At 51.7% G+C, this 16326-nt stretch overlaps 1 protein-coding gene across 1 annotated transcript in view; it reads left to right on the top strand.

Annotated features, from left to right (window-relative positions):
• The first annotated feature begins 240 nt into the window (after nucleotides 1-240).
• Nucleotides 241-16326, top strand: part of CDK5RAP3 (CDK5 regulatory subunit associated protein 3) — a 161134-nt gene continuing 145048 nt past the window's right edge. The window contains exon 1 of the mRNA XM_059670770.1: nucleotides 241-246. Within this exon, the coding sequence (XP_059526753.1) occupies nucleotides 244-246 (3 nt within the window). The 5' untranslated portion in view covers nucleotides 241-243. The remainder of the gene's footprint in view (nucleotides 247-16326) is intronic.

Genomic DNA, 16326 nt, shown 5'->3' with positions numbered 1-16326 from the left:
CCCTTTTCCTGGACCTTTAGCTCCTGGAGCTACAAGCTTCTTTGGTCAATACTCAAGAAGGAGCAAGTACATGTCTTGCCATTTTCAGCAAAAGTCCCGTGATTCTCTCTGATGGGGCCGCCATAGATCATGGGCCCATCCCTGAACCATCATTTTGGCTAGGGAGACAGGAACATTCTGATTGGCACGCCCCGAGATTAAACCCCGGATTAAGTCTCTTGGCTGAGAATGGGAGGAGGAAAGATGGTTCCCCAAAGGAAATGCAAGGTTTCAGTCCCAGAAAAGATGCTGGGCATGCACTCCAGATGTTCAAAGACCGAGGAAGAATCTTAACCTCAGGCCTAGATGGATAATCAGAGCCCCCAAGCCTGTTGCTAGGAGACAAACCGCAAGAGCCAGGTTCAGAATCAAGTTTCATGGCTGGGCAAGATTTCTAGCACTGGTTACTTGCATCCCGAGGAACCGAAATGGCAGCCCGCCAACTGGGATTTAAGGGAGTTGTGTCACCAGAGAAACCCCAAGCCTGGCAAACAGGGACCTCCAATTGCTCGGTTCTGAGAAAATTCCAACTCTATGCCAGCAGGAAGTGGGACATTTGAGCAGAACACCTCCCGAGAGGGGAATTCTCTTTAAACTCCGCTCAGGCCTGGCTGTGGAGGACACGGGACGAGACAAATCCGGGCAGCTGCCAAAATCAAGGGCAATCAGACTTACTAAGAGACACCTGCTTTCACTAAAGGGCAACGACTCTGCAGGTCCTGTCCTTCGGCCTGTGGTATCTTCCAGATTGTGACCATCGTCTGTTATTTTCCCTTCCCCGCTTATAAAAAATACATATGTTTAAAGATTTTTTAAATAAAAATAATGAGTGTTGTAACACCAAATAATGCAAAAAGTGATAAAGTGAAACCTTAGTCTGTGCTCACACCCGCCCCTATTGGGTCCACTCTGTCCCTGGGAGGGTTGGTTACACCTCTGAGTTAGGTACTTATCCTTCAGAGGTTTTCCTACACACATATTTAAACTGTGCACAAGAGTAAAATTGAAAAATCGGTCAGTTCCCCCCACCCCCATCAATTATGAGATCCATTCCCCAGAAGCAATAATTTTCAACCAGTTCTCTTTTTAGCCTTTCTGATAGCTCTTCCATAATGCCAGAAAGTATGCTAATATCTTTGTGCCTAATTCATCACGTTTAAACAGTATCTCCCGACTCCCGCAATGAAAGACAACGAATTTAGCTTGTTTTCACTGCTTCCCTTCTTTCCGTCATCCCTGCCAGTCACACGTTTCTGTATTCCTTCCATTCTTTACTTGTAGGGCTTTACATAATATGCTTAAACATCTATTCCCTGACTTCTCTTTGATTATTGCCTAGAGAAGAATGACTATTTTACTCTTGTACTTGAGTGATATTTGGGCTGGGTATAATTTCCCCTCAATATTAGTTAGGATTAAGTTTAACTGAAAATAAAAGACCAAAAATAACAGCGGTGCAAGCAAATTGAAGTTTATTTCATTCTCATGGAAATGACTGCAGGGGACCAGGCTCCTCTCAGTTTTCTACTCTGCGCCACGTAAGATGTGGCACTTGTCCTCATGGTTTAAGATGATGGCTGCATGGCCGAAACCGGTTTGGCTCAGTGGATAGAGCGTCAGCCTGCGGACTGAAAGGTCCCAGGTTCGATTCCAGTCAAGGGCATGTACCTGGGTTGTGGGCACATCCCCAGTGGGAGATGTGCAGGAGGCAGCTGATCGATGTTTCTCTCTCATCGATGTTTCTAACTCTCTATCCCTCTCCCTTCCTCTCTGTGAAAAATCAATAAAATATTTTTTTTTTTTTTAAATATGATGGCTGCATAGTGGCGGCAGCCTGGATGGAGGAAGGTGCAAAGAAGGAAGGGACGGCCGGAACTTAGTCATGTGGCCACACTTAGCTTCAAGGGAGGCTGGGGATGTAACCTTGATTCTGGATGGCTCTGCGTCTGGCTAACATCCCAAGGTTCTCTTACTAAGGAAGAATAAGGGCACAGACGCGGGGACAACCAGTGGTGTGGCCCAGTCCGCCACCCTTTGCAGGCTCTGCTCCACCTTCAGATTGCATCAGGGTGGCTGAAGAGATGTCTGATGACAATCTGGTTTTCATTCCTTTGTAGGCAATCTGTTCTTTCCCATGGAAGATTTGTTTTTAAATATATTTTTATTGATTTCAGAGAGGAAGGGAGAGGAAGAGAGAGATAGAAACATCAATGATGAGCGAGAATCATTGATCGGCTGCCTCCTGCACGCCCCCCACTGGGGATGGAGCCCATAACCCGGGCATGTGCCCTGACTGGGAATTGAACCCTGACCTCCTGGTTCATAGGTCATCTCCAATCAAGCAGGAGGCTTCCTTGGGATTAATACACACACGTGGGAAGGAGGTCCTCTTCATGCCAGGGTTGCTAGCTGAGATGATGCCGGCACAGGGCTGTGGGTGGCCAGCTCCCCTCAATGTGAAGAAAGCCTCTTTGCAGAGCAGAGCAAGGCAGGGATGAGCAGAGATAAGCCATGGGCAGAGATGGAGTTCTGGTGTCCTTGAGTCCTGACTAATAGAGAACTCATAGAAGTTTAATGAGACATTAATAGACTAAGCAAACCATCTCCAGTGCCCCTCTCCTTGACCTACCTTCCCTCTGAGCATGGCCAGGCACCTCCTCATCTATACTCTTAGGAGAGATTGACACCATCCCTTGCCTGCACTATGGTGTCAAGTCTGAACTCGCTCGCCTGGCAAGTGAGACCTTTGCAATCTGACCCCAACTCTCCAGTCTCCTGTCCTCTTCCCAGGCAGCCTCTGTGTCAGCCAGAAAAAAAACACACAAAAACACTCACAGTTCCCTGCACTTGCCCTGTTGTTTTCCGCTGCTGCCTCTCTGGAATGCTCTTCTTCCGCCACCCCTGTGCATCCCGGTCCACCCGCCAGGACCAGTCACCAGTGGCACCTCCTTCAAAGCCTTTCTGCCCAACTCAAGCAGAGGCCCGCCTCCGCCTCTGCAGTGGTCGCCGCCATTGTCCACCCGTCGCACTGAATTACAACTGTTTTGCTCAGCGGACCTTCCTCTGCTAGACAGTTCCTTAAGGTCAGAGAGCTGGTCTTCACCCACCTCTGTATCACGGTCTCCCAACACCCACAGGAGATTGTCAGCTAGCATGTGACGACTGAGCGGCGGGGGGTCTTAGGAAGAGGCTCATTTCCTGATCTGTGAAATGATGGAAAGGGATTCTTCTGACCCCCACACCCCCATGTTTCAGGTTTCAGAAGAGAGGCAAGTCTTATGATTGCTCACCGGGAGCCCCCCTATGGCGAGAGGGTGGAGAGTGAGAAGGCAGTGTGGATGCCACCTGATTGGGCTGTGCCTGCACTGGTGTCCGGCTCAGCTGGTGATGGGACCACATTGCCTTAGAGAACTCTGACTCTCCCTGAGATTTGCAAAGTTTTGAGCAGCCCTGCCCCCTCTCCCACTTTCCACCTCCCAGAAGTGATCGAAAGAAACAATAAGGTCAAAGAAAGGAGGTTCTTGGAAATCTCCTGACTCTCCATTCAGGTGGCAGGACAGATTCCTCCCCGGGAGGTACGGGGTGAGCTTGGGGGGAGTCAGAGAAGGGGTCTGGGGACAGTCTCTCTGTTGCATGCACACACATCCTCTGGCTGTGCCTCCGTTGCTGCATGAAGCTTCCCACACCAGTGAGAGGCAGCATGGCCGAGCGTCTGGAATCCAGACTGGCTGTGCGACCTGAGGCAAGTCACTTAACTTCTCTGTGCCATGATTTCTTCATCTCTACAGTAGGGATGATAATAGTACTTACCTCATAGGGTAGCTGTGAGGAATAAATGGGTTTGTATAAACCCATGTACACAAGTGCTATGTAAACGCTTGCTTAGACTATGTTAGAATTCCATGTGTTGAAATCCAATCTTGGATCCAAGAAGCCCTTTTGTACCTATGGAGGAGACCCCCTCAATGGCTTGTCAGTGGAGTGGGTGTTTGGGGGGCGGTAGTGGTGGAAATGATCATGGAACTTCTTGGAGGATAAAATATATATAGTGAAATGCCTCAAGTGTCCACCAGAGGGCACCCAACTTTCCCCAAAGAGCCCAGTCCATATGGAGAGCCTAGGGGACTCGCTGCCTTCATGTACTTCCACTTGGGTGTCTGTGTATCAACTGCCCGTCAGTCAGAACCAGACCGTAACTGTGTAATCATGGCTGAAGGAGCTGCTCAGCGTCTCCAAACTCAGGCTGTGTGCCCCCCAATAAACCCCACCTCTTCATCCTCAGAGACCCAGAGACCCCCAACCGTTAGCCCTGTGCTTGACCCTGCTACCCTGAGGACTGTCTGGATATTTGGGAAAGGGAGTGGGGCCAGGGCCACTCTTCCTGCGGCCAGTTCTGTGGGGGCCCAGGTGGGGCAGAAACACTCCCCCTTCACGCCACCCCCTCACAGAGGGAGCCCGGGTCAGAGGAAAGAGCGCTGGACTTGATAGGGGAGCCGAGTTCTCTGCCTGCCACCGTCCTCCCCGGTGGTCACCTACCTGTGTCTCAGTTTCCTCTCCTGTGAGTCGGGGAGAACAAGGCCGTGAGTGGCAGACGGGCTCCTGCAGGAGATGGGATCCCAGCTTAGAAAGCTGGAAGGACAGGGGTCCTGCCAGCTGCAGGTGGGAATCAAAAATTGTAGTTCCTACAATCGCCTGAAGGACAGTTTAGCTGGAGCAGGAACAGAGCTGTCCCCCAGCTCACAGGAATGTGTGTCCCTCCCCCAACATGGGCACCGGGGCTCTGCCTGCCCCCTGCCCCCTCTCTGCAGCCCTCCTCCCCCTTCACACCACCCCAGAGAGGACACGCCAGGGCTCCTCAATCTTGGCGGCCCTCTAGCACTTACAAGAACCTCCCTTCTCTGACCTTATTGTTACTAAGGGATGTGAGGAGGCTATCGGATGGTGGAAACCCTATAAATTAAAGGATTGAGGGTCAAGAAGTGGCTGGATTAGGGGAGGGGGGAGATGGGAGGGAAAGGTGTTGGGTGTGGGTGTTGGAGGCACAAGCCACTGCAGATAACATTTTGTGAAGGAGGGATTGAAGGTCTATGGAACCTTTCCAGGCTTAAATCATCTTTGTATTTATTTAATGAAATCATTCTGGCTTTTTCTTGCAATTAAAAACTTTACAATGAAATTAAGAAAATTATTAGTTGTTCCTAATCTATCACTCAGAGACATATATTGTGTCACCCAGATGTAGATTATGTATATGAATGACTGTATTTAAGTTTGTATCCTGTTTTTCAAAATTAACATTATAGGGAGATCATTTTCCCCATATCATCAAATAACTTATAAAAGCATGATTTATGAAGTCTGCATTGTATTTAATTGGGAGAGTAGATAAGAACTTATATAGCCAATTCTTTATGGATGAAAGGTTAGGTTGTCAATCTCTAAGTAGTTTCTAAATGATGCTTCAGCCAACATCCTTGCACATGAATCTATGCCAACATATGCTTGTTCTTTTAGGATAAGAACTAAGAGTGGAATCATTGAGTGAAAACACAAATAATTATTTCAAATTTATTTTAACTCTAAGAGATATCTCAGCTCCTTGTAAATATATATAAGCAATTCTAAAGGATACGCAAGAGAACACTGAAGTCCTCCCCGACTCTTTGTCCGACTCCTGCGAGCTGACACCATTCACACTTCAGTAAGGAAGGTTCAAGATTTCCCATCTGCACTGGCAGAGACACATACCCTCAGGCAGGGGTCCTCAAACTACAGCCTGTGGGCCACATGCAAATACAAATTTTGTATTTGTTCTTGTTTTCTTTTTTTACTTCAAAATAAGATATGTGCAGTGTGCATAGGAATTTGTTCATAGTTCTTTTTTTTAAACTATAGTCCGGCCCTCCAACGGTCTGAGGGACAGTGAACTGGCCCCCTGTTTAAAAAGTTTGAGGACCCCTGCCCTCAGGTGTATGTTTGTATATGATGGGGGAACAGCAGATCACAATGACAACCCTTTCTTCCTCTTTTTAAAAATCAAACAAATCATTGTAAGAAAAACACACATTCTTGGTAAAAACAACAGCAACAACTAATCAAATAACATTAGGAAAGAGAAACAGAGTCCGGACCCAGGGGCCTGAGTGCCTGTTCCTGCCTCCCACCGTCTCCATGTCTGCGTTGTGCTCACGGTGATGAAAGCCTGGCCCACCCCCTGTAAGGGCCCAGAGGAGAGGCCCTGAGACCCCTGGCGCTGCAATGCTGGAGGGGAGACCCCGAGTGGCTGGTGCAGATGGGGGAAGCTATCATCCCAGACCCCGAGTGGCTGGTGCAGATGGGGGGAAGCTATCATCCCAGACCGCACCATTATGGTCTGTGATTCTGGAAGGACAGGGGCTCCAAGGGCCTGGGGAATGTCTGGCCTCTTGGGTGGGACCGGAAGCAAAGACTTGCAGGTCCTCCGCCTGCCTGGAGGTCTGGCCTTAACAAGCCCAGCAAAGGGAAGGGCCTGCCCTGCCCGGCCATGGCTACCCCTGCCCCGGGCAGCTCTGCTGGACTGGGCTGCACTCCATGAAGCTGGGGAGGAAGGGACGGCTCTCCTCACGCCCTCCCATAGTGGTCCGAGGGCCCACAGGCTCCCTCCAGCCTCCGCAGGCGGACACTCCAACGCCAGCGTCTCCCCCAGCCCCCAGCTGAGAATTCCAGCAACGACCAGCCAGCTGAGAGAAGCCCGGGGCTTAGCCTGTGCGGGCAAAGGAAGGTCACAGGCCATTTAAGGTGACTCGGGAGTTGGAATGAGATCATGTGCAGGGCCCTGGGGAAGGGGCCCCCAGTGAAGGGGACCCCAGGCCCCCAGTGAGGCGGCCTCCAGGCCCCCAGTGAAGGGGACCCCAGGCCCCCAGTGAAGCAGCCTCCAGGCCCCCAGTGAAGGGGACCCCAGGCCCCCAGTGAAGGGGACCCCAGGCTATCAAACTCAAGGGACTGAGGAAGGAGACAGATGTCGGTCCGTCGGGTCAGCCGGGGCCACCCTGTGAGCTTCAGGTGCCAGTTCAGGGGGGCGCCCCTCCGACAGGTAAGCCTGGCTTCTGATGTTTCGGGGCATGAGCTCTAGCGGCCGGGGCCTCGCTCCCTGAGCCGGTCCCAAGGGCAGTGACCTTGGAAGCCCTCCCAGCCCGGCTGTGACCAGGACCTGACCTGTCTGTCCTTCAGGCCAGAAATCCTTCTGGAAGCCTCGGTGGAGTCACATCATCCACCTGTCCCAAGTGCCTCCTCCCCCCCCCCCCAGCCTGGCTCAGGATAGAGGCTCGGAAGCCTTCTGCCTCTGGGGTCACAGCGGGAGGGCATCGTCTGTGGCCTCGGGGGGAGCAGGGCCCTGCCACCGGGACTTGCATGCGGGTGAGAATGCAAAGCAGGTGACAACACAGGAAAATGACGAGTTCTGGGCGCGGGAAGAACGGGAGCTGGGAGTCGGGTGTCTTGATTTCTTCTGTAAAAGGAGGCAGTGGTGTGGCGACGTGGGCTGTTAGAAGGGCTAGAAACCTAAAGTCCTTAATTTCTAGTTGGTTCCCCAATATAAGATCGAGGGTCTTATTAGTTTTCGTGTAGATCTCATTAAGTTTATCGGCAGCTTCTAAACAGTTCTTGAGAGACCTTAAAAGTGTGGTTCTGAACTCTATTTCTTCCATTGACAATTTTGTCCTGTTTCTTTGTCTCCGCATTTTGTTATGCTTCCTTGGTGCACCCCCTAGTGGTCTTTGTTCGCAGTCTTATAGATAAATCTTTGTTGTAGCTAATTCCAGGGAGGGTTTGACCTCCAGGCCAAGTGGCTATGAGCATCAGCTGTGTCAGCAGTGAGAGAACTTCTGTCCTCTAGGGAGGTGCTAATCTAGCCTTTGCCTGAGGCTATCCGGCAAATGCCTCTGTGCAGGGCTTGGGCGGGGCGGGTCGCACAGGATCAACAGGGTGGGCCGGAGAGAGCAGTTATGGCGGCTCTCAGTCCTGTCCCCAGGGGCTCTGCCTCTCTGAGTCCCAGCACCCGCTGCAAAGCTCGGAGAGAAAGCTGCACTCGCTCTGACCGAAGCCAGACAGTCCCGCTTCTTCCGCCTGAGTCTGGGTCCCTAAAGACTCGCCCGGATCTGGTGCTCAGAGTCTGCGACTCCCTCCCGATTGAAAACGCCAACCGCGCCCTCCGCCGCCAGCCCGCTCCGCGCACTCCGCACCTCAGAATTTGACTTCAGCACCGCGCCTCCTCTGAGTGTCCGTATGTGTTTCTCTTTCCTCCTAGTTGTAGGACTTCCACTCAGCCAGCGTTCCTGTGGTTCTGGGTGATGTCCCTTCCGTTTTTTGGTTTCACTTTTGAAGTAGTTGTTCAAAGCAGCAAACTCCGGCGTTAACCTATGCCGCCATCTTGGTTCTCCCGATTCTCTCTAGAAACCTAAAGTCCTGAAGGTCCCTGAGCCCCGTGCCCTCCCTCCTGCGTCCCAGCTGGGTTTTCTCACCAGCGGTGACCAGCTCGGAGCCCTGCGGCCCCTGGGGAAGCAGGGGGCCTCCGCGCCGCTCGGGCAGAGGCAACCGAGGGCGGGCGTCTCTGGGCCTGGGCTCCGGCCCTCGGTCACCCGGCCAGCGGGAGGGAGCCCCGGGGCAGGCAGTGCGGCTCTGCCCCCCAAGGCCCTGCGCACATCCTGGGCCTCCCCGCGGGGGTGTGAGTGCAGAAGGCGATGCCTGGGGCCAGTGCCCGTTTGCGCCTCCTCGACCTTTCTCTTGGTCAGCCTGGGACATCCTGCCCTTTTAGAACGTTCTGGTCCATTTAGCCAGGTTTCTCCGTGTGTCTGAGGTGGGACTCCCCGCAGCTCCAGGACCCCTCACTGGGAAAGGGGGGTCAGACATGTGATACTCTCATGATCTTGTGTTCTGTCCACGGAGTGCCCAGCGCTGGGGCCGGCGAGAGATCCCTGCTGGTCAGAAAGAACTGGAACCTGCGCGGAGGGGTAGTGAGCAGCTGAGCCCAACACAGCCCAGAATTAGAAACCTGAAATCCTCAGTGCACCCAAACGAACATTCAAGAGGTGAGATAAAGAGGTTCGGATGTGTAAACCCTAAGAGAGGTTAACACCCACAGACTGGCCCTGAAAGAATAATTTGAAGATGAGCTCAGGAAAGATAATGCATTTTTAAAAAAAGAGAGAGAGAGAAAGACATGAGGTAAATAAAAAGTTGAGGGCAAAGAAATGAGTATCATGCCTTGGCCAGGTTGCTCAGTGGTTGGAGCGGCTTCCCATACACCAAAAGGTTTCGGGTTTGATCCCTGTTGGGCGCCTGCGGGAGGCAATGGATCAATGTTTCTCACACACTGATGTTTCTCTCTCTCTCTCTCTCTCTCTCTCTCTCTCTCTCTCTCTCTCTCTCTCTCTCTCTCAAAACAATAGCAAGCTGGAGAACACACCTCAGGTGATCTGTGTGGGAGTAGGCAATGGCCATGCTCTTGAGAGAGGATGACAGTAGCGGCTTGTTCAGCGCCGGCCACACTTTCTGTAAATCCATGCAATGGAACAGACGATGAATCTGTTAAGATAAATGACGTAGTCATGGATGTGTACTATATCTTTTTTGAACCTAGTAGTATATCTTGCATAGATGATAGATATCCAAGATATACTATTATGTGGAGAGTGGCTACAGTGTTTGGACAGGTTCAAGCCTCGGACTAATGAGAGGGCACAGTCCTCTCATGGCCACGTGCAAGTCCCAGCTGGAGGGCAGAGCCCTCCCAGCACCATGATAGCCAACAGCTATGGTTGTGCGCTTGAACCTGTGGTCCGAACACGTGGCCCCACGTGCCTGAGTGATGTGGGCTTGATAGAGTTCAGGTGCATGTAGTTGAGTAGGATCGAAACCCACGCCCTTACTTTGCCTCGTGGCATCTGGCTATAAAACAAAGACACGGCTTGTAGTCTGTGGCGCTGGCGCTGTCTCTCCATCAGAGAGGACAGTGTCCCACCCGGACCCAGCTTTCTTCTCTTGTCTGTCTTTTCTCCATCCTTCACCGCCCCCTCTCAGGGTCGCCGAACCTGGCTGAGCTGGCAGGCACAGAAGGCGCCCAGCGTGGGGCTGAGTGTGCCATGGCCGTGCCGGCTCACCACACTACTAGGTGCAAACAGAAACAAAATACATAAAAGGGAAGTTGCGGAAGAAAGTTCACAGAATGCTTGCTGTTTTAAGATATGTATTCATATGTGGTTTGGAAAATCATCTGGGTGATGTCACCAACCCAGGATTCAGCAACTGCACTCCCAGCCAAGTGAAAACACGCATTCACAAAAAGTTTGATAATCGTTCATTCTGGGGGGTGAGAGTTTAGGAGTTCGTTGTATGTCCTCCCCACATTGTCTGTTTTATATTTTCATAACAAAAATGAAAACCCTATACAACAAGTGGTTACATTAGGAAGATCATGAATAGCGAATGGAACCTGGAGATAAAATTTCTAGGGACATAATCACACATGATGCAAAAACTGCTTCTTCTCAAGTAGCAATCAGGTGGAAGTGCTTAGCTCCAGTAATGAAAACAAGAATAAAATACCAAAGCAGCAACTCGGATCAAATGGTTTCATAAAATGGGAGAGTGACAAAGCAGTATTTCCAAACTGTCTATATTATTTTATATAGTGTCATTTGCAATAGAAAAGTGTAGTAAGTTTAACAATTTACATATTTTCAATAGTAAGAAAAATGTGGGAGATGATAGACCAAAAACTTGCATTTCTTTGGGCGGCCCAAATCTTCCAGCACCAGGTAAACACAGCCTTAGGCTTAACTCTTTTGTCAAGATTCCTTTCAGTAATATGATTAATCTTCATTACCTTTTACCTTTTGGTGCATCTCAAGATACATGTGGCATATACTTAGGATTTAAAGTGTAATATTAGAAATAAATGAATCAAACACAAATTAAGACCCAAAACAATACCAATAATTTTCCATCTACCTGTGTTCCCTTTCCCTATCCAGCTCCCCTGGTCTCTCCCAGAATTTGCCATTATCCTGAGTTGTGAGTCTATTACTGTAATCCTTTGTTAAAAAATTTTAACTCCAATGTCCATATACTCTTATCCCAGGTACTATTTAGTTGTGCTTCATTTTGACTTTTGTAACTCTTTTCCAGGCTCCTTGGGATTCTAGTCTACTGGGCTCAAGACAGGATGTCTCTGACTTCATTTCCTCCAGGGTGAGGTGTGGGGAGAAGAGTTTGGACCCACAATTCTTGAGACTGGAAGCCAGAAAGTCACTGTAGCTAATTTCATAATTGGCATCAAATCTTTCCAACCTGTTTGGCAGGATGGTTTGTGAGTTGTCAGCACCCTGGACAGATCAGGGTCATCTCAAGCATTCTGCAACTTTTTTTATTTTTTAAATATATTTTTATTGACTTCAGAGAGGAAGAGAGAGGGAGAGATAGAAACATCAATGATGAGAAAAAATCATTGATTGGCTGCCTCCTGCACGCCCCCCCCCACTCCACCCCGGGGCACTGGGGATCGAGTCTGCAAACTGGGCATGTGCCCTTGATGGGAATTGAATCCAGGACCCTTCAGTCTGCAGGCCGATGCTCTACCCACTGAGAAAACTGGTTAGGGCAAGTGTTCTGCTGCTTTATAAAAATACAGAAGAAAATATTTTTATTTTCTTTCAGTGCTCACTCTAGAAATAACAAACTTTTAAGTCTATTTTTTAAATTGATTTTAGAGAGAGAGAGGAAAGGAGAGAGAGAGACATTGATTTGTTGTTCCACTTATGCATTCATTGGTTGATTCTTTTTTATATTTTAGGAACTTGTGGAGATATGAGGTATTTTTTTAAATATATTTTATTGATTTTTTACAGAGAGGAAGGAAGAGGGATAGAGAGTTAGAAACATCAATGAGAGAGAAACATGGATCAGCTGCCTCCTGCAGCACCCCCCCCCCCCGGGGATGTGCCCGCAACCAAGGTACATGCCCTTGACCGGAACCGAACCCGGGACCCTTCAGTCCGCAGGCCGACGCTCTATCCACTGAGCCAAACCGGTTACAGCATCATTGGTTGATTCTTGTATGTGCCCTGACGGGATCGAACCCAACCCGAACCTTGGCACCGTTGTACCAATTTACAATCCCACCAGCAATGCGTGAAAGACCTACTGATCTATACCTTTCCACTACTTCATGTTATCAGTCTTTTTAATTTTAGCCTTCAGACAGAAATAGATTTTGAGAATTAAGAAGGGAATATAAGTTACTAGGTTAATGAAAATAATTATGAGCAACACATATAATTATGTACTGATATTCTTGGAAATGTGGATGAAATGGGCAATTTTCTCAGAGTATAAATGACAAAAATCCACTAGAGAAGAAAGGAAAACAGTAATATTTTGATTAATATTGAAGAAATAACAAGTATTACCCAGGATGACAGACGGCAGATATGTGAGTGGATCTGCTGGGTTGGAGGGTCTGGAAGTGAGTGGTGAAGGTTGGTAATGACTGGATCCCAGGGACCACATCTTTGGTAAAACTTCTCAGAGCAGCCGAAACCGGTTTGGCTCAGTGGATAGAGCGTCGGCTTGCGGACTGAAAGGTCCCAGGTTCGATTCCGGTCAAGGGCATGTACCTGGGTTGCGGGCACATCACCAGCAGGAGATGTGCAGGAGGCAGCTGATCGATGTTTCTCTCTCATCGATGTTTCTAACTCTCTATCTCTCTCCCTTCTTCTCTGTAAAATATCAATAAAATATATTTAAAAAAAAAAAAAAAAAAAAAAACTTCTCAGAGCAAGAGCGTGTGCAGCCAGGCCTGACACCCACTGCATTAGGTCTAATCATTTCATGTTTAGTCATTTAGCCTAAAAAATCCGATGTAGACACTGCCTCAAGGATTTTTTTATTGCTGTGTTATGGTATATTTAAAAGGTTACACATCGAAACCGCCTCTTCTCCAGGGGGATGTTCTGCAGACTTTAAAAATCATGTTTGCCTGTTATTTTCTAATTTCCCAACAATGAACAATGCGTTATTTTTTAACGGGGGTGAAGGATGTAAAAACAAACAAACAGTGTTATGTTGTCCTTTTAAAAGAACTACAAGGAGAAACTGACAACCGGAAAGGGAACGTGGTCCCCACCTCCTCCCCGCGCACGGGGCCCTAAATCATCCCGCCCTCAGCATCCTGCCCCCCCCCCCCCCCCCCCCCCCCCCCCCGTCCTCGGCCCTTGGGCGCTCGGGCTGGGCCGTGCTGCCCCTCTCCACCCCCTCGGGCGGGGCCTCCTTTGCCAGACGTTCATCTCGGGACACGCCCTGTACCCGCTGAGATGGAGGGCGCGAGGGGTCGAGGCTGTGGGGAGAGGCCGTCCAGGGTCGGGGCGCCCTGGGGTGCCCGTGTCGGAGGGACCCGCATTCGTGTGCACGGCGCGCGGGGACTCCAGCAGCGCCCTGGGCGCGCTCCCGGCGCCGGGGCCACCGAGCCGTCCCTCCCGCATGCGGACGCGCCTTCCCACCAGCGGCGGACGCGGCCCCGGGCGCGGCGAGAAGAGTCTCTCCGGCCCGGCGGGGCCCCGCGCTCCCCGCGTCCCCGGTCCTCGGGCTCCGCCCCGCGGCCGCCCGGCGGGCTGCACCGGAGCCGCGGAACCGGGCGGCGCGGCTCTGCCCCGGGGCCCCAGCGCAGCCCGCAGTCCCGAAGCGACGCCCACCCCCCCATCCCGAGCCCCGAGCAGCGATGGGGACGCCGGGGGCAGGGACCCACATCTGCTGCCTCTACCTGTCTTTGCAGCCTGGCCTCCCGCCCTTCCAGAAGTTTCTGGCCCCTTGAGCCAGTTTCTCTGTGTGTCTGGGGTGGACGGGGCAGCCATGTCCCATAGTCCGAGGCTCCTGAACGGGGAGGAGGATCCATCCGCTGGCTGGGGTGGGGATGCAGTGTCCCCTCTCAGGGACTGCGGTGGGGAGGACCAGGAAGATGAGGGGTGCCGCCCCTTCTCCTGGACCAATGCCTGGGCCCCCCCATGTTTTGTGAAGGTGCTTTGTACCCTTTTCTTGGCTAAAGCGCTGGAAACTTAGCGCCCCGGCTGCGTCTGCACCCCCCGCTGCCCCCCCCCCCCTCCCTCCCTGTCCCTTTGAATGCCAGCTTTCCTGCCAGTCGTCACCCAGGAAAATCTGTTTTCACCACTTTAATGGCCGGGTGGTGTGGATCTTCGAAACCTGCTCCCTGACTGGTCCAGCGTTCTCACCCCTCTCGGTTGATTATAAAGACACACCCCCACCCCCCAAAGCCACTCTTCCTTCAGAAAACTCAGGGAGTTGGGGGTGATACCTATTTCCAGCCTTTTTACCCCTTGCAGACTAGGCGATCCCCTCAGCTATTCAATAGCTAAAATTTTAAACACACACAATCTCTCTCCCTCGCTCTCTCTCTCTCTCTCTCTCTCTCCCCCCCCCCCCTCTCTCTCTCTCTCTCTGAGGTGCTGTTTGGGGTTGGAGGGCCCACAGTAGGTGAGGTGAGAACTGAACTGCCCCTCCCTCCTCCCCCCCACCACCATTGTTGGGCTCCTCAAGCTCTGACCTTAGCCCCCCCAGGGAAGTAGGTCCCTGGCTTTACAAACAGGTGTGGCCCATCTCCTGCCTTTCCCAAGCCACCTGGAGAGAGATGTGGGGCCGCTAAGCCCACAGTCCTGCCCTTGCCCCAGGCCTGCCACATCCCCCAACCGGAGCCAGGAGTCCGGGTCTGTGCTCGGCCGCCCCAGGGCCCCTGGTGGGCAGTCCTCCTGTGTGTCCTCGGACTGGACTGAGCTGGGCTCAAGAATCAGGCTGTGGGCACCCTAATCAGAGGATGCGGGATGATCAAGGCCCGTTTGCCACACGCATGCGGGCAGGCGAGGACGCGGCAGTATTGCCAGGTGAGAGGCCCGTTGCCCTCTGCAGGGGAGGGCAGTGACCACCTGATTATGTTGATGGAGCCCGAGCGGCACCACCTGGCCGAGGCCACTTCTGTTGGAGCGTGTACATAAGTTGCCACTGACCAGCCAGTCTGGGGGCTGCGTTTGTGCGGCTGCCTTCTTCTTTGATGGCCCCTGTGGTAGCAATGGCTACTGGCCTACAGTTAGTCTCTCCTATGCATGCCTATGGCTTCTCATGTCTCCATCTAATACCCGGCGTCCAAGGAGCTGTGCTCCCAACAAGGGCCCACCTGCCCAGCTGGTGTGGCTCAGTGGTTGAGCGTTGACCTATGAACCAGGAGGTCACAGTTCAATTCCCGATCTGGTTATGGACTCGATCCCCACTATGGGGCGTGCAGCAGGCAGCTGATCAATGATTCTCATCATCGATATTTTTCTCTCTCTCTCTCTCTCTCTCTCTCTCTCCCTTCCTCTCTGAAATCAATAAAATATATTTTAAAAAAATAGGGCTCACTATTCCTGCCTCAGACTAGACTTGAGCACGCACCACCCCCTCCCACCTCCCAGTGGCTGGGCGGTGGCCACCACCCACCCACAGCTGCTTGGGGCCCTTCACACTCTGTCTACAGAGCAGTGACCCACCCTCCCCCACCACTGACCAGGTGGGAGGGTTTCTCAGAGGTCATCGGCCCTCCAGCAGGAAAGCCCCTCACAGCTGGGCCCCGGCAAGAGCAAAACCAATCTGACCATTTCCCGCTGTTGCGTTGGCGCCGGGCTGGGGGTCGATGCTGGTCTGGATGGCACAAGCCACAGGGGGCTAGCTCCTGGGGGCAGAGGTGTGGCTAGTCTGCCATCGCTGTTTGGAACAGAGCTGTGCAATTCTGTCCGCTTGGCACCCTAATTCTTAAAATATGTGGAAGTTGACCCCAGGCTGGTGGGTCAGGCTCTGTGTTGTTCTGAGCGGAAAGAAGCGTGGGGGGAGGGGTGCGGGGGAGGAGTGGAGGAAAACTGAGCACCTTTTTTCTAAAAAAAACCCTGAATGTGTGCAGGCTCTGGCTTTGCTGGGATGGGTGGGGGTTCTTTCTGGTACGTAGTGTCAGGGCAAGTGTGTGGAGAGCGGCTACAGCGTTTGGACAGGTTCAAGCCTCGGACTAATGAGAGGGCACAGTCCTCTCATGGCCACGTGCAAGTCCCAGCTGGAGGGCAGAGCCCTCCCAGCACCATGATAGCCAACAGCTATGGTTGTGCGCTTGAACCTGTGGTCCGAACACGTGGCCCCACGTGCCTGAGTGATGTGGGCTTGATAGAGTTCAGGTGCATGTAATTGAGTAGGATCGAAACCCACGAGAATGTTGTAACCACG

This window comes from Myotis daubentonii, chromosome 16 (genome assembly GCF_963259705.1).
Source record: "Myotis daubentonii chromosome 16, mMyoDau2.1, whole genome shotgun sequence".
Lineage (NCBI taxonomy): Eukaryota > Metazoa > Chordata > Mammalia > Chiroptera > Vespertilionidae > Myotis > Myotis daubentonii.
The sequence above is the reverse complement of the archived record's forward strand: the minus strand, read 5'-3'. Positions and strand labels throughout refer to the sequence as shown.